Below are 27,083 nucleotides of genomic sequence, written 5' to 3' on the forward strand. Positions count from 1 at the left end.
AAAAAACAAGCAACTCTGTGGCTAACTCAAATCGTCCAAGAGGGTATCATCCCCCAATATTACAGTCTGAAAGTCAAAATCTGTTATTAAAACTGTATTCATAGTTCTAGTGACTTTCATCCAAAACGACCTCACCTTCAAACACTCCCACATCGAAGGACCTCCCTCTATGGCCACAGCCCCAACAAACATCTGCATCACACAAACCTCTTGCAAACATCTTAACTGGAGTCCAGTATACATTGTTCCGTATTTTGACCTGACAAATTCTCTCCCCTAGACTCAGGGAACTCAAGGCAACAATTGCACAAATGTATTTCCCATCTCGTAGTTGTGACCTCTGTGCACAGGCAAGACCAAGCCCTGAGAAGTTGTTAATTTGGATGCCTATTAGTCACCAAGAACTTGTACATACGAGAAGCACAATGACCTTCTGCTTTCAGGGTCAATAGATGTCTCCTAAGAACATCATCATCTGACACGTTCAGCTCACTGAATGCCAGTCTCAATTTACAGTATTCATTATAAGTGCATCCTCAAAGGTCTTTTGTGGCAGCTAAAGTGTGGACGGGTATAATTTCTTGTTCTTGATCAGGTCCCCGATCCATTGTTCCCCACGTAAGAACAAGTCATTCCAGAAAAGCGCTTCACCAATCAAAACATATACTTGTATTCAGCCAAACAGACAATCTTAACAGAACTGTGTCTTGCTCCTCAATAATTTCCTCTAACTTCCGCCATGTTTCCTCCAAAAATCTGTCGCCGCTGATGCTGTATAACCCTTTATTTTTATGGATGACAAAAATACCTCAGGAGACAGTGGCGTGCTCAGACCAGATTCCACCCTCCCCCACTCTTCAGGGAATTTCTCCAGGAATGGTAATCGGAGGGATGGCAGAGAACGATGGATGGTACAATGCAAAATCTGAAATCCCTAGACCACCTCTTTCGCACAGGAGTTGTAATTTCCACAGTTTTTGCCATGACTGTTTGTTTTCCCACAGGAAGTTTTGCAGCAAGCTGTCAATTTCTTTTAAACTTTTCTTCTTAACATGTAGCGGCAACATGCTCATCACATAGTTTATGCGTGGAGCAGATGACATTAACCTTCCCCCAAAGTGATAACTTCAATTCAGTCCAACTTGCCAGGTCCAAATTCAATTTTGATAAGAGTCGAGGGTCCGTAGCACAAACAGCATGTCATCGACATATAACCACTCCTTCTGCAACACATCTCCATACTGAACTCCTATCTCACTCATCACGCCGAATCCTCACTGCCAGTGGCTCCATGGCCAGCAGGAAGAGCACTGGCGTAATGGGCAATCCTGCCTTGTCCTACGGTCCAGTTGGAACGGGTTGGATGACCATCCATTAGTATTTACAGCAGCCGCTATAAAGCAACGATATCCATTGTACGATATCTGTACCAAATCCATAACTCCTCAATAGTGCAAACAGGAAACTCTACTCAATTCGGTCAAATGCCTTCCCGGCATCCAACTTAAATCACGGCTACACAAGAGTCCAACTTATTGCATTCCTGCAACGTCAATATCCATTTTCACATGTTGATGTAAGAGCTCCTTCCTTTCACAAAGCCAGACTGGTTAGGGTCAATTAGGTGCTCCCAACACGCAAGCACATCGCTTTGGCCAGGATCTTATCAGTATTTATCAGACTGATTGGCCTATAACTCCCTACAGAAGTCGGGGATTTACCATTCTTTAACAATACTGAAATTGAAGCATGTCTAGTCGTTGTTGGTAGTACACCTCTCTGCATCGGCTCAATCAACACCTCCAATAGGAGCTTGAAGACAACCCTTGGCATGATTTGGTAAAACTCTGCAGATAGCCCGTCCTGACCATGACACTTGCCACTGTTTAAGTGGGACGTGGCTCCCACCAATTCTTCCACTGAAAGAGCTAAGTCCAACAAAGTTTTCATCGTGTCAGGTAATTTCTTCAAGCAACATCCATCCAGGTAATTTGTTATGCTTTCGTCAGCTGGGAGACCTTCGGAGCTATACAACACAGAGTAGAAGTCAAGGAATTCCTTATTGATCATAGTTGGGCGAAATGTAAGCCCTCCTGACACTCGAGTAATGGCACTTTCGATCTGACTCCTGGACCCTCAAACGATGTGCCAGCAGTCTGTCACATCTTTTGCCCCCTTCATACTAATTACACTTGGTTCTAAAAAGGAATCTCCCTGGCCTTTCAGGCAATAACTTATTCAGTTGATATTTTTTATGGATGAACACATCCCCAGTGTCTATTGTTGGATTTGACATATACCTTCTCTCTAAATCCAGGAATTCAGCTTGCTGTGCCTTCAACTCACACGTCAACACTTTACTTCTCCTGCTGGAAAGACCTATCAGCAAACCACACATATAACATTTAAAGGCTTCCCAGGTTGATATCACACACACATTTGGAGACCAATTCACAGATGCAAAGAATTCTGCCTCCTCCACAAGCTTATATACCAGTTCCGTGTCATTCAACAGAGCAGTATTCATCTTCCAGTAATTGGATTTGGGTATTATGAAAGACAATGACATCTCAATCCAGACTGGTGGAAGAGCAGAGATTAGTATAGCCTCCACATCTGCATGCACGTTCCAAGAAGTCTTTCAAACTTTGCTTGCCCCGAGTTGACACCTTGAAAAAAATCCCTCCCCTTGCCAGACTCACAACACCAGACAGAAACACAGACAATTTCACAAAAAAACAACAATACAACACTAAAACAGTTCCTGGTATTATCGCACCAGGCTGCTAAGATCCACACAATTGCAATTGTGTTCAAAACTATCCCAAATCCACCCTCCCTCCACATAAATATCACTCACACATATATTCCAACAGGTATTATGATATGTCAACAAACCCATAAAACCACCCTACGGGTTACACACTGCGCTAGACTCAGTAATCCTAGCCCTTGCTCTGCCACCAAACCTCAAACAAGTGCCAAAGGTTTGAAAGAGACATGCTTTGGGCATCTTCCTACATGACAATAATGACATAGCAGACAAAGAACCAAAGTGCAGACAATCACGTTTAAAGTAGTGACACAATCAAATCATAGTATGAACTAGTCTTAATAGACCTCAAGTTTCAAACACCATTCCATGGTGCCTTTCTCTTCCCGTCATCAACATTGCTAGTCAATCATACAAGCCAGCTAGGTAATAGTGTTTGATCAGGCATTGTCTGTTTTAGTTTTTATGATTAGGGGTACCATATCTATTAAGTGACAATAATCGTGTCTGCATTAAACCACTTCGCGTGTGTGCAGAGAACTACAGATAAGTAAACAGCCTTTTACATTAAATATCACTGTTGGCCAGGTATCTGGTGAATTTATGAACTTTTATGAATGTGCCTCAATGTAATTAATCAGCATTTGGCCTACGCAAGTGATCAAATAGCTGTTAAGTGAGAGTTGTAACAAATTAAATGACATTGTACATTGTGACTCTTGTGCTCGTAAGTCTGGGTTCCATTGCCCAAACCCCTTTCAATTCTCCCCCAAATACACCTGCAAACCTACAAAAGAGACCGCTTCACCCAAGCCTTAGAGCAGGAAGTGCCCTGCGTATCGCAAGCAAGCATACTGTCTCTGCATTGTTTACTGATTAACCAAGATATAACAAAATTCGAGCAGACTTTATTGGACTTTATTTCCCATACCGTATCCTTCCTTTAGCTGGCCAGCTGTGTGCCACTGAGCAGGCAGTGATGGCAATTTATTTCCCAAACCATTAATGTTGGGTATGGGCAATTGCAGGCAAAAGAAAATGTAGCTAAGAATACTCTTAAGTTTTCTATACTGTATTTTGTAACCCAAAAAAATGAAATAGTTAAGTGAGCACATCCTAAGTATTGAAACCGTGATGCCACAAGATAGATTAGTATTAGGCATAACATAAGGGGTGCGTTCCAAATCAGTTTTCACCTTTATAAGAGTAATTAGTAAAACCCCCAATCTTTCAAACTTTACATTTTGTGCATTAAACTCCCCCCCCCCCCATTACCTGCTTAAAAGAAAACATTAGCCGCGCACCACATGGCCTTGTTTCACTTAACAAGCAGAACCACACAGGAACCCCTCACGCGTGGCTCTCAATAAGTTTACTTCATGTTTTGCTTCCTGCTTAGAAGCAAACAACGTTAGCCCCACACCACACAGCCTCGTTTCACTTAATCACACTTCACGTTCATTTACAGAACCATGCTGGAGGCCCTGTGGTTCTTTATATGTTTACATCACCGGAAGCAATGCATACTACTAGCAGGGGAGGCGCACACGCCCTTCACTGAGCATTCACATAGACAAGCTGGGTCGAGCTGTTAAAATAAGCTCGCCACGCTAAGCATTCATTTAGTATCACTTTAGCCCCTGAGTGCAAGCCTTCCTTTCTGTAGTGTAATACAAAGTAAACCATAAAGCAAAACGTGCACCCTGCAACGAATGCTAGGCGCGAGCATCCCTTTAAGATCTCAGCCCCGAAGGCTGGCGCAGTCCCCAAAGAACAATTCAATCAGATTGCTCACTCACTGGTGTTGGGGGTGGGTACAACAGCCCCGCGCGATGCCCGTAAGCCCCCACCCTGTAAGGACCACACAGCACACGTCCTTACAGTTCGGGTTTCCCGGTCGCTCTGACGCGGCCGGGAACTCCCCATTTATTTATACAGCACGTGGCGGCGTGCAACGTCACGCCGCCGCATGCGCGTCCCGTCACGGGGCAGCGCCACACTCCTCCTTTTCCAGGAGGACAAACAAATACTTTATTACTATACACTGCAAACCACAACATTTCACACGTCACTTGCCCAAAACCCCTTTATTGTCAACCACCCGGGTCCCCTTACTCAACAGTCCCCGGACTCAGGTTGATCAGCCACATGTCCCAGCACGTAATCGCTGAGGTAAGTGGGTTTCCCTCGCCCAGCCCTCTGGGGGTACCTCCCGCTTACCGCCAGCACGGAAGTCCTTCCACAGACGTCCCCCGGACAGGGGATTCGAGTATGCTCGGGGAGCCGCCTCCATCATCCGGCATGTCCATCACGTCCGGCTCCAAGCTGGGTTCAGTTCTGGGATCCCCCAGCTTCTTGAAGAAGCTGACATTCCGGGTGACGGCAGATCTTCCGTCGGAGGCAGTCACCACGGACCCCTCTACGACCACAACGTCCAATCACTCCGGCTCATAGGGGAGTGAGAGTTTCCCCTGGGGGTGTCTGTTGCGGATGAGGACCTCGTCTCCGGGCTCCAGCCGTTGAGGACGGAGGCCCCTTCGCAAGTTCTCCTGATAGATCCTCATCCGCCGGTCCACCTCGACCTGTTGGTTGTCAATCACCCCAGGCTCTTTCTCCCCCACCTCGGGCAGCAGACCCCGCGGGCAGCGCTTAAACAGGGCCTCGGCCAGCGCCACCCCCGTGGATGCATGCGGTGTGGTGCGGTACACCCGCAGGAATTGATACAGAGCTCTTTGGAGGGACTGTCCTTGTGCGATCTGGAAGGTCTTATTGAGTGTCCGCATTAGTCTCTCAGCATCTCCATTTGCCCGGGGCCACAGCGGGGACACCTTCCGGTGCTGAACCCCGCAGCTCTCCACATCAATTCAGAGAACCGTTCACTCTGGAAGGGCGAGCCGTTGTCCGAACACAGTGTGTGGGGGAATCCATGGGCCGCGAACACCTTCTCCACAGCCACCACCATGGGCTCGAAAGCCACAGACTCCACAAACTCCACCTCCGGGTATCGGGAATACTCATCGACGATCACCAGGAAGTGGGTGCCCACGGTCGTTGATCCAAAGTCTGCATGGACCACCTCCCAGGGCCACGTGCCCTGGGGCATCGCTTCGATGGCCAGCTCTCACTGCAACGGAGATGCCGCCTGGCACCAGACACATGCTGCCACGAAGTCGTCGACCTTCCGCTCCAGTTCGGGGAACCAAACCTTCAGCCACAGCCTTGCCTTGGTCTTTGCGGCACCCTGGTGTCTATGGTGGGCCAGGGTGATCACATCTTTTACCTTGGACTGTGGGACCACTATCCGGTTGCCTCGAAGCAAAAGGCCCGACGCCGAGAAGGACAGCTCTTCCTTGATCTTCCATAGCTGCTCTAGCCCCGTCTTAGCCTCCTGAGTCCGTCCTGCCAAGGACTCCAGCACTGACTTCCAGGAGCCCTGCTGCATGGAGAGCTTTAGGATTTGGAAACACTCGTCCTCGGCAGCTGCTGCCTCAAGCTCCGACAAGGGCATTGCGTTGGACGTGGCCGCCTCCACCATCATTCGGATATATGATCATCAGTCTCCTCAGCACAGGTGTCATATTCTACTCCCCCACCTGCTCCCGGATGCCGGGAGAGATAGTCTGCTGCCTAGTTGGCCCCATACTCCAGAAGAGCGAGCATCCACCGCTTGATCCTGGCCGGTGGCTTTGAAGAGGACCCTGCCAGAATGGGAAGCAGGGGCTTGTGGTCGGTCACCACCGTCACCGGGCGTCCCAGGACATAGAGCCAGAAGTTTCTGCAGCCCCAAAGGACCGCTAGAGCCTCCCGCTCAATCTGTGAATATCTCTGTTCAGTCTCGGACAGCGCTTTGCTGGCGTATGCCACTGGCCGAACATCCTCATCACAGTCCACCTGGGTTAGCACGGCGCCCAGACCAAATGGGCTGGCATCGACAATGATCTCGGATGGTAACGCAGAGTCGAAAAACGCCATTGTGTCCTCCGCTGCCAGGGTACCCTTGATGTCTTCGAATGCAGCTTGCTCAAGTGGGCCCCAGTGCCAGGCAGATTCCTTCTTCGTTAGAGCCCTAAGGGGTTCAGACCTAGAGGCGAGGTTTTGGATGAACCACCCACAGTAGGTAACCATGCCAAGGAAGCTCTGCACATCGGACACCGACTCAGGCGGCTGCGCCTTCTTAATGTCCTGGACCTTCTTCGGGTCTGGCGATACCCCTCCCTCTTTGAATACGAATCCGAAGAATTCGATGGAAGGGTGCAGAAACTCACATTTGTCCCTATGAAGGGTGAGGCCTAGCACTTGCAGTCTCTCAAATGTCTTCGCCAGCCTTCTCAGATGGTCCACCTCGGTCCTTGCAAACACCAAGATGTCATTACTGATGTTTAGCACACCCTCCAGATTTGCGAGGGCGCCTTGGATGATATTCTGAAACACCTCCGCTGCCGACGTCACCCCGAAACTCAGTCTCTTGTAGCGGTATAACCCCCGGTGAGTGTTGAATGTGGTGATATACCTCGATTCCGGGTGGAGGACTACCTGATGCCCGAAGGTCCAACTTAGAAAAGAAACGAGCCCCTTATACCTCTGCAATAATGTCATCGATGGTGGGGGTGAGATGCCGCTCCCTCTTAATGGCCTTGTTGGGCAGCCTTATGTCTACACAGATACGGACAGAGTCAGGTTGCTTGGGCTTCCTCGCAACCACAATCGGGGATACCCAGGGAGTCGGGCCCTCTACCTTCTCAATGATGTCGAGGCTCACGAGGTTATCCAGTTCCTTGTCCACCTGCTCCTGGTGGTGGAACGGCACCCTACGGTGTTTCAGGGCAATGGGCTGCACAGAGTCATCAATATGCAACCTCACCGGGTCACCAGTCATCCGTCCAATTCCACTGAAGAGGGAAGCATACTTGTCGAGCAGATCATTAATGTCATCAAGGTACACTGAATATGCGAAGGTGACAATTCCGAGAGCCTCAGCGGCGGCGCAGCTCAGGAGCATGTTGGTACTCACTGGCGTTACATAGAATCGGGCCTTGATCTGCGAGCCCTCGTGTTCCACCTTTGCCACGAATTCGCCGTCCAGTGGGATTGGTTCCAGTCCCCCAAATGCAAATATGCGAGCTTTCGGTGTGAGTAGCTTGGGGGGCGAGTCCAGAGCATCATAATGCCCCCGGGCCATCACATTGACCGATGCTCCAGTGTCTACCAGGACCGGGACTGGCGATTGATTGACTTCCACCACGCACCTCGGTTGTCTCCTGTTCTTGCCCCTCAGGATCCCCACACTGGAGACAAAGAAAATGTTCTGTTCCTCTTCCTCATCGGCCTCCTCCACGTGGGCATCTTCCCCGCCCTGGTCCACCTGGGCCACGTTTGGTGGGCGGCTTTGGCGCTGAAACACGGTCCGAGCCGGGCCTCTCAGCACCATCACGGGCAGGGCTGCCTTGCACACCCTTGAGAAATGGTCAGGCAGTCCGCACCTACCACACGTTCTTCTGGCCGCCGGACACTCAGTCGGGTGCAGAAGGTCGTATCCGCATTTCTGGCAAGATTCCCCTGCTCTTCCTGCTCTGTCACGGGGTCCTACCCCAGGCCTTCTCGATCCTCTACCATCCCGCTACATGGCACACACCTCCTCAGACTTGACTGAGCGGGACCCCGCCTCCATCCTGGATGCCCGAGCCTCCGCCACCTGGTGGCACCGGCCGAGCTCGAGGATGCGGGGTAGGGTGATTCCCAGCTTCCTCAGGACTTGTCTTCTGAGTTTGCCCGAGGAGCAGGCCTGGATCAGCATGGTGCGTATCATGTCCTCCGCATCTCCCCATGCGCATGCCAGGGAGAGGCGGCGCAGGCGTCCATAGAAAGTGTCCAGCGTTTCATCCTCCTTTTGTTTGGCCGACAGCATTACAAGTCTCTCATAGTCCGAGTTGGCAAGAGGGAGAAAGTGAGCCTGGAGGGCAGTCTTTGCCACATCGTAGGAGCCATCCCCTGCTGGAAGCGACTTCAAAATCTCCTGGATGGAAGGCCCCGCCGAGTACAGCATTGTCGTCACCCTGCTGTCATCATCCGTTACCTGTGCGGCCCTAAAGTACATATCAAGGCGGTCAACCCACCTCTTCCACCTGGGCCCAATGCTGGATGGTGGGCCCGATACGTCAAACTCAGGGATGGGCTGCAGGGCCGCATGGGCACGTGCCTGGGCCATGATGGGAAGTCCTTGCTGAGCAATTGGCTGTGCTAGAGGCGGCACCAGAGCTTGACCACCGACTTGGGCTTGAGGGAGTTGTTGTGGAGCAGCCGCCTGTGGCTGCACTGGAGGCACCGGGCCTGTTGTTGAGCTGCTGCTTGAGCACCGTCCTCCTGATCCTCCGAATCACTCGTGGGCTTGAGCGCACAGGCACCCCCTCCTTAGATACTGGGGGCCGCAACTCAATCACCCACCGCCTCTGCACAGCCTTGATGCCCCACCCAGGCATATAAAAGTTCAGCCGGGGACAGAAGGTGGAACTCCACAGGGTCTGCCACTGCAGCAGTCCACCCAGATGATGAAGAGGATGAAGATGAGGCCTCAACAGGCTGATGATGAAGGGGATGAAGAAGCACCAGCCACCTCGCTGTAGCAGCACGCAATGGGTGTAGGAGTCCCAAAAATTGAGCCAAGAAAAGAGAATTGGGCTAAGCAGGCCCAGCCATTATAGCCCCTCTCCTAGCTTACACTCGACGTAGGAAGCCCAAATGTTGGAAAAAATACAAAATTCGAGCATGGGCATGCAGGTATAACTGCCTGCTAGCAGTGTACCCAGAAATTAGGCCTGGATGCCACTCACCGCCCAAACCGGAGCTCAGTGAGGTTCCACGGCCACGTAGACAAAATGGCCACCAGCCGCGTGAGTGATGCACGGCCATGGCATGAAACGAAGCGTTCGTTCGATCCGTTTCAGGAAGAAAAATTATACATAATTTCACCGCCGGGCCCGGGCATCGGCCTCCACTCGTCGCCACTGTTGTGGGTGGGTACAGCACCCCCGCGTGATGCCTGTAAGCCCCCACCCTGTAAGGACCACACAGCACACGTCCTTACAGTTCGGGCTTCCAGGTCGCTCTGACGCGGCCGGGAATACCCCATTTATTTATACAGCATGCGACGGCGTGCAACGTCACGCCGCCGCGTGTGCGTCCCGTCACGGGGCAGCTCCACAACTGGGAGGCAATCGTGACTCACCGCACTCCAAGGAGATGCAGTACATCCTGCACCACTAGTCCGCCCCAAACACTGCACACTAGTATATGTTTAGAGTGCACCCTCCATTACGGTGATGTGCGCTTTCAAGTAAAGGACCCACGCGCTTAATCAAAAGCTCGGGGAAGCGACGCTCGCTCATGGGAACTGACACCAGTTTGAAAACAAACATCAGCTAACTGTAACCACCAATACATATTTTATATTATATTAACCATAGTAACTTAATTACAAAATAGAATTCTACCTTTTATATAGTAATAAAAACCAGACCCAGGATTAATAAATACAAATCAATTAAGAAACATGTTTTAAAATCAAAAACGCCCACAGTCATGATGCAGACGCCATAAAAAGGGGCCCATATCCAAAGGGACAAATGAAGTAAAATGATTCCTAATAAATACTTGTTGCAGATTCCTTGAGCCACTGCACTGCTTCCAGTGTAGTCTCTGTGCTACTAGTTTCTTTATCAAAGAAAATCTTTTATGTGGCTGGTTTGGTCAAAATAACATGGATGTTTTTCTCCTTGGCTAGTGATTTTGTTTCCCTGAAGGCTCTTCTTTTCTCCACAATCTCTTGAGTATAGTCAGGATATATACAAAGGGCCACCCCTTCATACAAAATCTTCCTTTTCACCACTGCAGCTTTAAAAATATTCTCTTTGGTACTTGACCTGGTCAAAACCAAAATAACATGTCGAGGTTTACCACTGTTAGGTCTGCCCACTCTGTATGCACAATCCAGGTCTGCAGTTTCAACCAGGCTTTCCTCAAAAACGTCCCAAAGAAGCCCGAGGACCCTCTCTGCTAGGTTTTTGTCCAAATCTGGAAGTTCAGGCAGACTCACCAAGCGCAAATGAAGTTTTCTAGATATCTCCAGTTCAGGTTTTGGGGTGAGTTCACTTGGCTCTTGCAGGTCTTCAAGCAGATCGAGGCATTCCCCACTTGGAATCAAATGCCAGTTTCACTCTGTGTCCCAGACAATGCCAAACACAAACGCCATCCTTCTGAATCCTAGAAGGCACATGGGTGTGATAAAGCCTTGAAGGTGTATGTAAGGAGTTGGTGATGAGAGGGGTTGGGCAGTGCATGGTGGAGCAGGGATACGGAAAGTGATAGGAAGTAGGAATCAGTAGGAGCAGTTTGGAGGGGGCATCAAGAGGGAAAGGAGAGGAGGAAACCATTGATAGGGAAAGGAGAACAGGTGCAGTTTGGATGGGAGGATACCAGGTAGAAAAATGAGTCATTTGGGTCACAGACTACTTTTAGAGTAAGAGCGAATCAGAAAGTGGTGGAAAAGAGCAGACATGAGGAAAATCGCATCCAAAGAAGTCTCTGGCAGCCTATCAGGGGGTTAAGACTAACAAACCCAGTGCTCACTGTGATCTTTCAGATGACATCCTGCCCCAGGGGGTGGTGTTGGTATCTTAGAAAGACAACATGCACCACCCTGACCATATATGAAGGCCACAAAATAAGTTAATAGCACTTAAAGCCCCAGAAACTGAGCTATTGTTCTCCTGCCAGGAAAGCAGCACCTAAGGTATGAAGGCAAGGGCTGAAGACCACTGACAAACAGAGGTACTTACTTTGCTCTGTTGTATTGAATTATCATTTAGTTACCTCAGTTTAACCCCTCTTCCTTAGTTTTCTGTTTTTACGATAAAGACCCTTGAAACTAACCTTCTGGTCACAAGTTAACCATTGATCCTGAGGCTGTGACAAACCGCAAGAACGTATGCACCCGTTTTGTAAGCTGGAAGTACCATTATGCTTGTTTCTACAGTTGCCCTAAAATAATGTATTTACTATTACTGTGATAGTTGTATAAAAACAACATTCTGAAAGTAATGGACTCCATAAAAAAATGTAAATGAGTTTCATAATGCATATAGCAACTCTAATATATAATACAGTTAAAATCTTACTGAATTCATCTTTTCACAATAGCCAAATAATTTGTCACCCAAATGTTCATGTAACATTAGAATAAATCTGATCAGAACAAGTACCAAAGATATTTTCTTCTCCATTTAATAAGCAATGCCAAAAGAAATTTGAAGACATTGACAAATGGGTGTGAACAATCAAATGCTGCAAGGTTTCGAATCTATTCAATGCTGGGCACAAACAACATGTTCTATTTTCTTTTTCAAGACGCCTTCTTGGGCCCCACTCAAATACTTGGGAAAGGAATTGTAGCTCCTATAAAGAACTGCATATTGCCTGTAAAGAGTGTCATTTTAAAATGAGACTTTCGACATCACCAATTGTAATCTCAGATTATTTTCTTAACTCCTGTATGATTTTTAAATAGATGTCAGTTGCATCCAATTGTATTCAATAGATTGTCACACTCCTCAAAGTATTTGAACAAGACATTGGCCAATTCTTGATGCAAGACTTGATGCAGATCTTCAAACAATGAGGACGCAATATTTTGCAATATATCATGCGTTTTTTCCACAGGATTATGGTGTACAATGATTCCAAACCCAATTCAGTTCTAATCATTACTATTGGCATGAATAATGGTAAGTTAAGACCCTTTTTCCATAGACCGCCTTCAGTACATTTGAGTTTCTCCCAGTTCGTTGTATAAGCCACTTAAAGACCATACAATAGGGAAGGACTTACATTCCCCTTTTAAAAAGGAATCAGAGGCTGGAACTGCAGAATTTGGTTTTATTTTTTCATTAGTCCCACCAAATGGGCTTGCTTCATATTTAGTCTAATAAATCGTTCCTTTCCCTTAAGCTTATCGTAAATTGGAGTGCCTAGATATATTGCACAATGAACTATTAACACTCTTTGATCATAAATATACTACTTAAACCTCAGAGAGTTCTTGCCACGCTTAAGGGTTATGATACATGATTTGGCAGTATTATTTGTAACTTGTTTTCTTTAACATATGCCTCCATAGCCGACAAGCAAAGCTGTAACACCGTTTGAGTGCTCTCAAACAGCATTATGTTGCATACAAACGCTAACGACCCTAAGTGTAGGTGTCCTGTTTTAGGTGAAAATACCTGGATTGTATCCAAAACTTCATGCAGATCAGAGAGATATAGGCTAAACAGACAGGCTGCCAGTACGCAACCCTGTCTCAAACTAGTGGTCCGGATGCTTTCATTCTTATCTGGATGGTGGTCTCTGTGTGTAACATAATTCGCGTTTTGAGGTGCCCCTCAGTTATTCACCATTTCAACCGTTTGTTTTTCCATATGCAATGCCTATCAATGCAAAAAAAAAGCTAAGTAAATACAATCCGTATATACTGGTAGGCTGCCCTCCACCCACGAGATACCTGATTTGATGTCCTGATACCTTGTAAGTCTTCCAGACTCAGCAGCCCAATGTTCCAGGTCTGTAAGTTAAAGGGACGCAAAAATGTTACTGGTGGGGTCGAGGAGGGTGATGGAGTTATAACTTATTTGGGTTTGATCGATCACCATTTTTATAGATAGGAACAATGTAACTTTTATGCAATGTACTAGATAATTCTGACTGAATTATTATTTTGTTAATCAAGGAAAATAAACTCCCCCTTTCAAGACACAATTTTTTGTTAAAGTATAATACAGCCTATTATGACTTTTGATACATAGAAAATACAAAATAAACTTTGTATAAAATTACCTTTCAACACAGAAAATCAATCTTAAATTAACCATTATAAAAAAGGAGAGATATTATTTCACAAAATCATAGCAGATCTCATCAACATTCATGTTTTAAGTATATCATTTACCATCTGTGTGTGTGTGTGTGTGTATGTGTGTGTGTGTGTGTGTGTGTGTATGTATGTATGTATGTATGTATGTATGTATGTATGTATGTATGTATGTATATATATATATATATATTTAAAGAGTTTGCCGATTCTTTTGTCAATCAATGGTGAGGTATAGATTAAAGCACTGCGACCCACGACTCCTCAGACTAACTACTACCTTTCCCAGAAATGCTCTGTTTTTAAGCCATAGTTTTGTAGAATGGTATATGATGGGAATATGATTGCCCCACAGAAATACTGGCCATTGTGGCCCGTCCTGTGAGTGCAACCAGTCCCACGTTCCAGAGGCCAACATTTTATCAGTTTTTACTGGGCTTTGCAAGAACACAGCAAATGTTTTGCTGTTTCAATAGCCTCCGACTTACATAGTCTGAAAATGTGTTTGTTTCTCACTTGCCGACATCTCCCTACCAGAACATCAAGCGTGTTGAGCACATTGCATTTCACTTTCAGATATTCTCTAGAGAGAAATACATTGGAGAATTGCCTTAAATAGTGGCAGTGATGGACATGATCAATCGGAGAGAAGTACGTATGCACTCACGACTACTTGATTTAGTGGACACATTAATCCAGTTCTGTTCCTTATCAAGGTGAAGGACCACTGTCTTACTATGTCTCCTAAAATCTTCCCCCATGTTGGACTTAGGCCAAGAAGACTGCACCACCTATCTCCCTCCCTCAATATGTCCAAACAAGTACATTTTCTTTTACAGGCTTTTCATCTTGCCAGCTTCATCCGTGAGTAAGGCAGGTAAAAAGCTGCAATCATTATTGGGCAGTTTTCCATTATATGCAAGGCAACATATTAATTATGTGCTTTTAGTGAACAAATACGTCTCCCCCTAGTAAAAATTCCACAGGGAGACTAGAAGGGAGGTCGAGGATAGACCTTAGATAGTAGCTCTCCAGCTTTTTAAAGTAATTATGCCTCTTGCCACGCCATACCTCAATTCCGTATATTATTTTAGGAGTAACTTTCATCTTATATCCATTAAGGATGGAGGACAGAGAGTTGCTTGCATGTTGCTTAGCAAATGTCTTAATGCACCATTCTGTTGAAGTCCAGCAACAATTAATGTATCCATCTGTGAGGACCAGTTACGATGATAGTCAATGACTACTCCTAGATAATTATATTAGGTGACTCTCTCAATCCGCTGATCCACTTCCTAAATGAAGCTATGTTTCTCTTTTCTTTTATTTGGCAAAAAGATCATTACCTTGGTTTTGGAGATGTTTATAACCAAGTCCATGGCTTTTCCATATTCCGACAAATGATTTAGCGATCATTGAAGACCCTTCAGTTTAAGATTTAGTAAGATCAAATCATCAGCATAGTCAAACCTGGGAATTTTGATAGTGCCAATATGTGTGTGATGGATGTCTGTTTTAAACAAGTGTATGGTAAGATCTGCCATGAATAGCTTCAAATGTGACTGGGCTAATATGCAGCCTTGTTTCAGTCCTGTTATATGTAGGGAGGGCATTGGTTAAAGTTCCGTTTTGATTTAATCTTACTTTGACTGTGGTGTTAAGATGTAAGGAAATAATCGTCTTTAAAAGGCCATTCGAGGTCCCCCACGCAGCAAGTTTTTGCCAAGGTAGGTTCCTGTTGATGGTATCAAAGGCTGCACTAAAATCAATGAATGCCACATAAATGGCTTGAGCATAGATATTCCATGCACTTTATAATATAGTTATGAAGGCTGTGATGTTATCGAGTATGGAGTGTGATTTGTGAAAGCCTGTTTGATTAAATAGCAAAATCTTATTGTGCATCACCCACTCATTTAAATCTGGCAACAACACCCTCATGAATATCATGGCGGGTGTATCAAGCATAGCGAGAATTCGAAAGCTTTTGGCTTAGTTTCTTGGGCCCTGTTTATATACCAGGACAATAATGCTTTCTAGCCAGGTTTCAGGTAATTGTCCTGTGTAACTAATCGTTGTAGAGTGTGTGCAAAATTCTTCCCCAGATCATGAAGTTCATTTTTAAAAGTACTTTGCAAATGCCATCAGGACCCAGTGCTCTCGAGTTGTTGCTATTTTTATATATATGTTACTATATGCCCGTGAGTATGTCACCAGTTAGTAGCCCAAGTCAATTGGCAAAACATCCTGTGTCTTTTTCCCAATGGCAGTTGAGATGCATGCCTCCCAGCTTTCCTTTGAGGTACCATCCACCAAGTTCAAGTTCTGGTGTGCACCATTGACCAACTGCCAAAAGGTACGAGCATCATTGCATTTGCATATTTTAATTAGCCTCTGCCAACACTCGAGGTTCTGTTGTCGCTTATAGCCACGTAGCTATTTTCGATAGGTTGATTTAAATGATGCACATTGTGCTAACACAGTCCCATGAGCTGTGTTCTCACTGAGCACATACCACAATCCTCTCCTAATTTCCCCTCTTTTTATCTATGATATTGCGATTATAATGATGTCTGTGTTGTCTCCTGTTAATATGGTTGCCAAACGTGGTACATGTTCGAGGTGGTTTGGAAAAGATTTTGGATATTAACTTTGGATATTAACTTCTCAATCTGGGATTTATACTCTTTTAGATAACGGTAAGAGTTGTTAAGTTGGCCCTCAATCTACTTAGTGGTGGTTAGAGTGGTATTCATCAATTGCGTGCTGCTTTGGGCAGTTTTGATATAAATGCTGTGTTTGTCCAAGTAAGCATTTGCTTGTTCTAAATTCTTGGATCTCCGTGAAATCCGACACTGGCTATTATTAATCTCAGGTTGTCTTGTGGCATCGCATTCCAATCTTTTTTCAGGAACTAGGCAGATACATGAAACAATCACTGGGAAATTATTGCTTTCTTCTCTGGGTACCACCACTAATCTCCCAATTAGAGGGAAATGTCAAGCTTTTATAAGGCAGTAATCAAGGGTAGACATGCGCAAGGCAGATGCTCTGGTATAGATGTCAGGTATATACCCAATGCATCTACCATTAAGCATCATAAATCAATAAATAGTTGGGAAAGATTCTAATAATAGTAAGGGAGGCAAATTGATTGATTTTCTAAGAATAGACTCTGGTAGACTCATTGCTAAGTAGTCCTCTTCATGCAACAACAACGGATGTTCAGAGGGTATCTTGGCATTGAAATCTCCCAGTAAAACCATTGGGATATTTCCATCATGGTTATACTGGTTCATGATTTTTTCCAGTTCCTTCATGAGGACTTCACTATGCAAGTCTCCCGGAGGCTCATATGTATTGGTAATGATAGTTTCATAATGATTGCCCGGCCATATACCCCTCGTCTTGCCTGACAGGAAATATTCTGTGTCAGTGGGTATTTACTCAATTGTGATACCGTTTTTGACTGTAATGAGCAGGCCACCTCTGAATCTACCCGTATTAACCTGTAAAGCATATTTCGGTATCGTATTCCTACCATCACAACAAAGAGGCTTGACAGCCCATATTTCCTGTAGGGCAGCGAAAATGAAATCATCTAGTGAGTCCATGTCCCCCCTCTTCCTGGTAATGAGCAGGTCCCCTAGTATTCTAGAATAAAACATGGTGCCGATTTTCAGGGTCTACGAATGTCCCTCATTTGCAATATGCCGGGAAGCCAAGACCAACTGTGCTTTTCCTTAGTAAAGGGTTCTTCATTGCTAGTTGAATCTGTGTAGGTTTTCCTGATGCCCTGCTGTGATTCTTCAAGAGTAATTTTATCTCTATAGTTTCGATTAATATGAGATTCATTCTTAAAAAGGTTTTACATTCAGTTCATATCCCAATTTTAAGAATCCATTCTTGTGAGATAATACCGTTGAGAGAATAACTTCCGAGTTAAAACGAATAATGGCTGCGGCCAATTCGAACTCTTCGATTGCTCTATGATCTTTATATCATCAGAGTCCATCATACGTAGAAGCAGAATCAGAAGGAATAAGGTCAATATGGCATTGCGGTTTAAAGTGCATTCTATCGGGGAACAAAATAAACTATACATTTTGAGTGCACATCCCGTGGGGCCTTCATTCATGGCTGTTCATTAATGCAAGATATTCTTCACCACCATGGAACTTCTTACAGTAGACTTATTGCATATATCAATGATTGAGTAACTTGTGTCCAGTTTCTGCCAGGGAGGATCTGCAGTTGTGTTATGTGATTCAAAATGTCGTGGTCTAATAAGTCCACACCCTTCCTGTGGATTAGGCTGTTTGTCCTTGAATAGCTCACTCAAGCTTTCATAATATATACAGTCTTCATTCGCTGTTAAATTGCAATTTCCTGATGTTCATGGAGTTTAGTTTTTTTAAAATTCACGAATATCTGGCTGTTTATATGGAAATGCTTCAGTCGTCTTAACTGGTGTTTTCAGTTGCGGATCTCTGTAAGGACCTATGTAACCGAGGGTAATCCAGATGTGGGCACTTGCTCACTGTGCCTTAGAGAGGCTCAGCTTCACCTCACTGAGGAGGCCCAACAAGGCCAAAACACGTGTCTGGGGCTGCTGATGGTACTCTTGTTCAGAGGAGAATTGCCTAGCATTTCATTGCTGGACTGCCCTTGTTGGTGGGACAAAGACTGATATGCAAATGGATATTTCTCCTCTGTGAAGGGTGCCGTAAGCTAAAACGGTTTCCATTATTTAAACAGTCAGCTATTGTAAACTCTTCTGTTAATCTGTCGTCTGCCGTGATCATGTCTGAGTTATGGCAGGCAACATTACTAAGTACTGGTTTAATACCCAGTCACTTAGAAATAGTATGCAGAATAATAGTATGATTAGTCAATTCCTTGTGTGCGGCTTCACATAGTTGTACCAAGGAGGTGAGGAGATAATTTACATTTACTGCCATTTATTTACAGAATGAAAGCAATCCAGTATGCTAATGTTACCAGTAGTCACTGATGTATTGCCTTGCCTGGCGTGCATTGTAATGTTCTTTTCTCTCTCAGAATCATTGAAATTAATGTCACCAGGATTGCTGTTATTTGTCAATCCTCTGTTGGATTCCACACCAGCATCCGATACAGCAACCGAGAGCGTAGCGTTCATCAGTGGTAAAACTGGTGTATGTAACAACATTTTGTCCCTGAGGTCGCTCCCTTCTAAATGTACATCAAATTCATATGAAGCTATTGGGGAATGTGTTTTTAGTGGAACACGTTCGTCCACTGTAACAACACTAGTGGCTCCCATATCAGTTTCTTTGGAATTAATGGGAGTAATGGCACTATGAGGTGATTTTATAATTATAAAAATTATTAGTCCCCAGGCTCTCTCCACCTTTACCGGACTATTTGAGTTTATTTTTCCTAAAATCATACTTATGGCTCCAGGTGGCCATGTTGTCCCATGCAATGGGACTCGCCGTCTCTGTCCCCAAGTCTCCTATGGCCCGCCAGTAGAGATCTCCACTTCTCCAGCCGATTGAATCAACAGGCCAATACCACTGGTATCTTGGGCTGGCACTGACTCTTCCATGGTACCCTTTTCGCGGCGAGATGGCATGACTGTTACACGCGCTGGTGCGCCGCTGAGGCATGTTGCTCTTTTTGTGGCCAGGTTGGGCGGTGCCAATACTTGTCGATTCCAAGGTAATGTTCACTGCATTTGTGGCCTACAGCCCAGCAAGCATCCTATTTCACTACTCAGTGAAATCTCCTGGTTTGTCAGACAGCGTCGCTTCAGTATGTCGCTCTTTTTGGGGCTAGTTTGGGCTGGGCCAATGCTCAGCAATTCCAAGGGAATATTCCCTGCAGTTGCCGCCTACAGCCAAGCAGGTCCGCAGCCCAGCAAGAAGCAGATTTCACTCGTCAGGGAAATCTCACGGTTTGTCAGATCACAACTTGAAAGGCCCCTCCGGGCCCACTGCTTTTGAGCTTTTTAATGTATGTACTTTATGTTCAATATCAAGTACAGAGAAATAGCCCTTCCAAGTTGGTGACATTTTCTAGTTACATTTGTCTTTGTTCCCAGTACAGGCCCACATTTCTGGGCAAAATGAGCTGGCCAAATCAGCTTGCGCTTTGAGTTAATTCGGTCTTTACCAAATAGGTATTAAAACTGGTTAGAATGAAAAGTACACATCTATATACAAGCATTCAAAATTGCACATATACCAAACAAAACAGTATTATATGATTATTAGTATTATGCGGCCTAAACACTTCCAGGCAAAATATGACCAACTTAAACGTGGCGTTAGGAACACTTTTAGTGTGAGAACTTAATCGATTTACTGTTCTGTAATATTGTTGATTAAATATGTTGATACAATTATACAATGCTGAAACTCTATGCAATTTGGTAGCCATATAAAGGCCTTTGTCACATTAAAATGACTGCATTTTCAGGATGAGTGACGGTAATGTGCACGTTTGGCAAAATATAAGGGAACAAATAGTATATGTACATATTTTTCAATCTTCTGCTCAGAGAGTGAATGCATATTTGTGCAGACGGTACTTGGTGTAGCAGGCCAATACATAGCAGCGTATCATGCCTGTATTGTGTCATTGCAATTTTGTTAATCTTGAGGGATCATTGACACTCTTCTCTATTCTTTTTGTTGCAGGGCCGCATCTGCCGAAAAGCTGCCAAGTCGAAAAAATCCTTCAGTCGCAAGGAAGCAGAAGCAACGTTCAAAAGTTTGGTGAAGACACACGAGAAATACGGCTGGGTCACTCCTCCCGTCTCCGATGGCTGATGTGGGCATCCAGAAAGCTGCCAGCACCAGACACTTCAGAATCCACAAGCATACATACACATACACACACACACACACAAAACAAATGTCCTCCGCCATCTTGTTCAGTGCTGTGCATCACTACTTCTCATGACCTGTCCAATTTAGATTCTCTTCGACTCTAGGTGCAATTTGAAACCAGGAATTTCAGAAAGGTCTTTAACTTATTTATGAACAGATGTGTTTACAAAGAGGAGGGAATGATGGAGGGAGGACAAAAGGTAATTTCGCCGATTATGTTTCAAGATTGATGAGCGATATTGTTAAATGCAAGAGGTTGCGATTGCCTCATTTGTCCATTCTGGCCATATTGTGTTAGGCTTCTTTCCATGACGGCAGCATAGAGAGGGCAGCAGTGGAAATTCCACCCTCCTTCTGTTCAGCTCATTTACATGTAAATGAGGGAGTCAATATTTAATAGGCGGGCCTAGCATAGCATTGTCAGGTACATGTTTGCTGTGCTGTTTATCTTGAGTCCTGTTTTATTTTCCTGCCCGCCTCAGCAAAACCGGAAGAAGGTGAGCTCCGTGTTGATTTGGACTGGATTAGCGCGCAAGGAGATCTTCAGAAGCAGAAATGTGGGATTACAAGGTTGGAAGCGATGAATACGATTAGGGCCTACTGTGAAACGGTTTTGGACTACAATTAACCGATGCACGGTTAAAAAAAGAAATTCCATTATTCCTGCTGATTGTTTGTTGTGCTGTTGTGCAAAGATGAACTCATGCTGTTAGATAGAAGAAAATTGCTGCTCATTGTCAGATTTACCACGGGATTCTCCATTGGCGCATGGTATGATCGTATTTTCCTGCCAATGTACAGTGAGGCTGTGCGAATACTGTTTGTCCCGATTTGCTTCGTCAATGGTTATGCGAGTTACCGTACATGTTCACGGTATATTCTGATTTGCTCGAATCTTCAATTTTGCCTATTACAAGACGCTTTCCCTTCTGACCGCAACACTATGGAATTGCGTATGCATTCAAAACATGTGCCCAAGTACCTGTTGCAAATTAGCAGATGGGCAAAACTCTATAAACTTGACCGGAATCCCACAGCTGAAGAAAGTGTACGGCAACTGGTAAATATCACTATGTGCTTGTATCACCTGCCAGTTGTCGCAACTTGAAAAAAGGAATGTATTTCTGTATAACACTCAGAGAAAGGATGCAACTTTATTTAGAAAAGATTTAGTGACTATGGGCACCAAAACCTTCATGGAGCCCCACAAAAAAGAAAAAAATATACAAAATGTAAGATGATTTGCATGACACTGATCTATGATTTGTTTTATTAGTGTTATTTATTTATTAGTAAATGTGTGCGTACTTTGAGCCCAGCGCCCAAGAGAAACCACTGCTGTACATAAATGTCATGTTATTTAATTAAAGTTTAATTTGTCTCCCGTGTTGAGGAACTGTAATGATTTTGACTGTCTAGGGGGAAGCAGCTGCTACTAATGAAAACGTGTTACATAAATAAGACCGGGTGGCTGATCAAATTAAAAAACACGCTACACTCAACACCTAAAACACACAATGTATCTTCCATTGCCATAAGCACTTTGAAATCTTACATTTTGAAAATGCTATATTGGAAAAATGCACACATGTCTTTCATCTAAAATGTTAAATTGCCAAACTTGGAAAGCTGGTGCTATTCTTGGAACAGGAACGCTAATGTTACAGAAAGAGTATTGACAAAGCCAACAGTTTTGGATTATGCATCAGGATTATATAGATGTTTTTCTACGCCATGGCATGATATTCCCAGGTTATCACACCATTGTTATCACACGAATCTTTTGGCTCAATTTATAAAGAACTATCCTACTTTTAGACTACAAAAATTCCTTTGCTGACCTAACCTCTGCACTGGACTGTTCCAAATCCTCCTCCTTCGCAAACCTAATCACTCCTTTCACAATCACCCCTGCAAACTTCAATCTACCTTAAAAGCTTTGCTTACACGTCTCTTAAGCCAATATCCATCTACTCCTGCCTATCTGCTAAAGACTTTGTTTACTAACTTTTCCGCTACAATTCGTGACACTCTCACAGCCCTCCTCTCCCCCCAACCCTCCTCCTGTCCACCACCTCTTCCTGCTACCTCCTCTAATCTCGACTACCTCTTCTCTACAACTCCTATTAAATTAGCACCCACCCTTTGCAGTGCCTACCCTTCCTTGCAATTCATTCAACCCTTTTGCTCCCCAAATGGTCAACGATTTAATCTCAATCTATTGCTCTTATCTCTGAGCTCTTTAACCACTCTCTCTCTCTCTCTCTCTCCTGGGAACTCTTCCCAGCCTCCTTCAAATCTACAACGGTCTTACCCCTACTGAAGAAGCCCTCTGCTGAACCAAACATCTCAGCACATTATTGCACATTTTCTCTCCTTCCACATTATCCAAATGTTTGTAAGTGGGTAGTTTTTGACCGAATCCCTAAGCTTTCTCTCTAAAGCTCCCCGCTCCAGATTCTCTTCTATACTCATCCTTTTGGAACTTTATGCTGCTTTTGACACTGTCCACCACTCCTCTTCCCTCACTATCAAGGACCTTGGGTTTTGCAAATCTGCTCTTGCCTGGATCACCTATGCCCAGGATGATTGATCCTTTAAAATCTCTTGAAACTCTCAAATCTCGGACCCCACTCTCCTCCCGGCGGCCTGCCCAAGGATCAGTCCTTGGTCCTCTGCTCTTCACCCTCAAACACATAGTCTTTTAGATTAGCAGGTCTTCCCCCACCCACAACGTTGCAGATACCGCCGCCATTTTACCAGCTCCGCCTCTCCTTACCTTTGTCCCCCTGGTCCAGGGAGACATGAGAGCGGTCACCCCCTTGACCTTCGCCAGACTCTTCTGCGCACCTTCTCCCAGGCGACATGCTTGGCAGGCTGCTCCCCCCGATTCTCCTGAAGAAACTGGCATTTCTCGTGACTGTGGCATTTCTGTCAGATGTGGTCACCATTGATCCTTTCACTGCCACTACCTCCATGGGGTTGGGTTCACACGGAACCGACAACTTCCCTTGTGTGTGCCTGTGTCTCACTATCTCCTCATCTCCCGGCACCAGTTGATGTGGTCCGAGTACTCTTCGGATGTTCTTCCCTTCATTCCTGATTCTCCTTTCCAAAGCCACCCTGTCATCATAAATCTCTGATGATTCTCTGTTTCTGGTGTCTGGCAGCAGCCCCCTCAGGCACCTTTTGAACATGGCCTCTGCCGGTGCAACCCCGGTTGAACAGTGGGGGGGGGTCGCCCGATACTCCCTTAGGAATTGGTAGAGGGCCCTTTTGAGACAGTGCCCTTGGCCATGGGCAATGCTGAAAACCTTATTTAGGGTCCTCATGAAACGCCTTGCACTGGGGGCATGAAGCTGGTGACTGTGCACCCCCTCACGTGTTGGCACATGGTCTTCCCTGCCCATCTCAACCCTTGGCCGCATCCCACTGCGCATACCTCATCGATCTTGAGCGTGTATATCGCGTCCATCTTGGAGGTTCATGTCTCTGCCACCTCATATGATCTACCTAGTTCAAGAATCCGTACTAATGTCAGGCCAGGCTCCCTGCTGACGTAACTTGCCAGATGCGCACCCTTGGATCAATTGGTTTCCCTATCATACCGTTCTCATTGTCTCATGCACATGTGGCCGAGAGGCGCCGTAGCCGGCCCTAGAACATGTCAAGTGGCTCATCGTCCTTCTGCTTTGTATTACACATTACGAATCTCTCGTAATCCATGTTCGCAAGGGGCATCAAATGTTCCCTTAGCACATTTTTTGTTGCAGCTTATGAATCATCAACTGTTTGCAGCGACTTATAGATCTGACGGACCTCAGGACCAGCTGCATATACAAGGGTAGTCACCTTGCTTTCATCATCTGTCTCCCCTGTGGCCCTGAAATACACCTCAAAGCGGTCGATCCATGAGTTCCACCTCAGTCCCAGGCTGGATGGTGCCCGGAGACATCAAACTCCAGCATTGGGGCTAGAAATCCTTGCTGGAGCAGCTCTCGCGCCCTCGCCTCTGCGACCCCACCAGCTGCAGCCCCACCATCTTGATTGGCCTGCATTGTGTCGGTTCCAGTGTGTGGAAATGGGTGTTGGGCGCACAGGCTCCCCCTTGTGATAGGGGCCGCAACCCAGACAAACGCGTGGGCGCACAGGAACCCCCTTGTGACAGGGACCGCAACTCAGATGAAACACATGCCACCCCACCAGTGAGCCACCTGGAGCCCACCTGGCACATGCACCCCTCCTCGTAATAAACAGAGAAAAGGAGAAGGAAAAATTTGACAACAAGAGAAAAAAAGTCTCTTCCTTCTTTTAGAATTACACACAGCAGCAGAAAAGTGAGAAAAAAGAAAAAATACAAATTGTCCCCTTTTCTTTCCTTCTTCCTCCCTATCTTTCAATCTGATGATGATGATTTGCATCTGTGGATGCTCCAAAAATTGAATGAGGAGGCCCACGTGCACTACCCTAGTGAGCCGCAACCTCTGCAAGCAGACAAAATGTAATGTCTCTCACTGTGACGCACAAGTCTGCTCCGCGGCCAGTGAACGTTCTTGCCTCAAGCTGCTGCTCGGTTTCACTGTCGCCTTGCCCAACCATCGTGTTCGTGGAATCACTGATGACTCCCTTGTCTCCAGTGTAGAACACGTACCGCAGGGGGCTTAGCATGTGGCAAACCCCCTGGGTCCCACAGACAACACAGGACACTCTGCTCACCATCCAGGCTTTGCGCATGCACTGCCTGCAGTGTTGGACCACTGCATTTATTGCATGCAACAGAGTTACATCACTCCGTCGTGTGTGTTCTTAAAGCAACACACCACACTTAGGGCTGTGGATGGTGAAATCTAGGGGCCTGAATTGCACTCCTTCAATGCTTCCGATCAATCGTGACCTGAGACCGAAGGCGCCTCATGCAGCGCTGGAGCACGCTTAGGCCCTGATCAGCCTACCGCAGCCTATATACACTAAATAGACGTACCCGGAAGGTCCGGGGTTCATCTCCAGCGGTTCATGATCCACCGACCGAGGTCAGGTGGAGCTGACTTTGTGGCCAAATAATAGTGTCTTAATCCACGGCTCACCTCTACGACTCTGGTTGGATGTAGTCTGGTGCAGATTGCCTCCGGCTGCATGAAAGATTGCACTGAACCCAGGATGAGTACAGCAGTGGGTATCAATGCTCGACCCAAGACCCTCTGCTGATTTGAACATAAGCCACACTATACACCCATGATGCAGCTGATGTATCCAGATGCAGACACAGATGTCCAGGCTGCCACACGTCCATACCCTGATCTCGATTGATTACATCCCACGGCTCAGTATCAAGCAGGAACAGTTGTTTCCAGATACTGCAGAGATGGAATAGCGCCCCAAGAATTGTGAACTCTGTCAGTTAAGCTTAATGTACAGTCACCAGGATGATCAGGAGCTAAACTTGAAGGGTCAGCCAAGGTAAGATGGGCGTACTATTGGAAGGACAGTGGCTGGTGTCAGTGGTACAAGCCAGAGCATACACGGCTCCAGTCCTCTCCTACACTTTCACCCGGTGCTTAGCTAAATAGCTAAATGGTCCATGCCTTGCCTAAATTACCTACACTTTCTCACTGGAGCTGTCTGCCAGAAGAAACTTAATCTCTAGATGAGGTGGGAGTACTGCTGTCTGGTGACAGTTGCTTCAACATTGCTCGCCCTCTCCCTTGAGGAATCCACTTCTCTCCTTTACCCCCAATGGAATCTCATAGTTTCTTCCACTAGGAAAAGGCCTGTGCTGAGTCTTACTCTCGATACAAAAGCACTCTCTGTGGCGAGCTTACTCTGAATCAGTCATAATGGCAAAGCCTGGTAAGAGCCACAAGACTACAGACATTGCCTCCATGTTACATGCTCAGGACAAGGGAAAGAAGGAGTTGACTAAAGTGTCGCAGGTCCATTAGGTTAAAGGTTCACCTGAAGCATCTCCATGGGCTACAAGGGCTGATTGCCAACACTGGATATATGAAATCAACACGGAAATTCAGGGGAAAATGGCAAAGATCTCGCGGAAAGTCACTTCCCCCGACAAACGAACAGATGAATTAGAGTGGCGGCTTGAGGAGGCCGAGATAACCCTTTATGAAGTGGGTGAGTGGGCCCAGCATATTGAAGCTCTAGAAACTAGGGTGGACCTGCTTGAATCTAAACAGGAAGATGCAGAAAATCGCTCCCTTTGTAATAACATCTGAATACACAGCATCCCGATACATATAATAGATCTGGACCTGGGAGACTACATAACAGATCTTTTGCCATAGCCTTTCCTTATCCTCAGATAAAGAAGTGGAGCTGGACAGAATCCATCGAGTCCGCCCAGCCGGCCACCCATGAAAGAGCCTTGTTCCAGACATACTCATGAGAGTCCACTTCTACATGCTCAAAGAGAATATCCTGTCAAAAGCTAGACAACTTGATGTGATAAGCTTCTGAGGAGTGCCAATCGAGCTCTATCAGGACCTGGTGGCATTGACATCTGTCA

General features: G+C 45.8%; 1 protein-coding gene across 1 annotated transcript in view; it reads left to right on the forward strand.

Annotated features, from left to right (window-relative positions):
* UBE2QL1 (ubiquitin conjugating enzyme E2 QL1) overlaps positions 1–21,947 on the forward strand; it is a 128,471-nt gene extending 106,524 nt beyond the window's left edge. The window contains exon 2 of the mRNA XM_069613718.1: positions 20,375–21,947. Coding sequence (XP_069469819.1) covers positions 20,375–20,506 — 132 coding nt within the window. The 3' untranslated portion in view covers positions 20,507–21,947. The remainder of the gene's footprint in view (positions 1–20,374) is intronic.
* Positions 21,948–27,083: the final 5,136 nt, after the last annotated feature.

Source organism: Ambystoma mexicanum, chromosome 5p (assembly GCF_040938575.1).
Source record: "Ambystoma mexicanum isolate Mex_15411 chromosome 5p, UKY_AmexF1_1, whole genome shotgun sequence".
In the NCBI taxonomy this organism is placed as follows: domain Eukaryota; kingdom Metazoa; phylum Chordata; class Amphibia; order Caudata; family Ambystomatidae; genus Ambystoma; species Ambystoma mexicanum.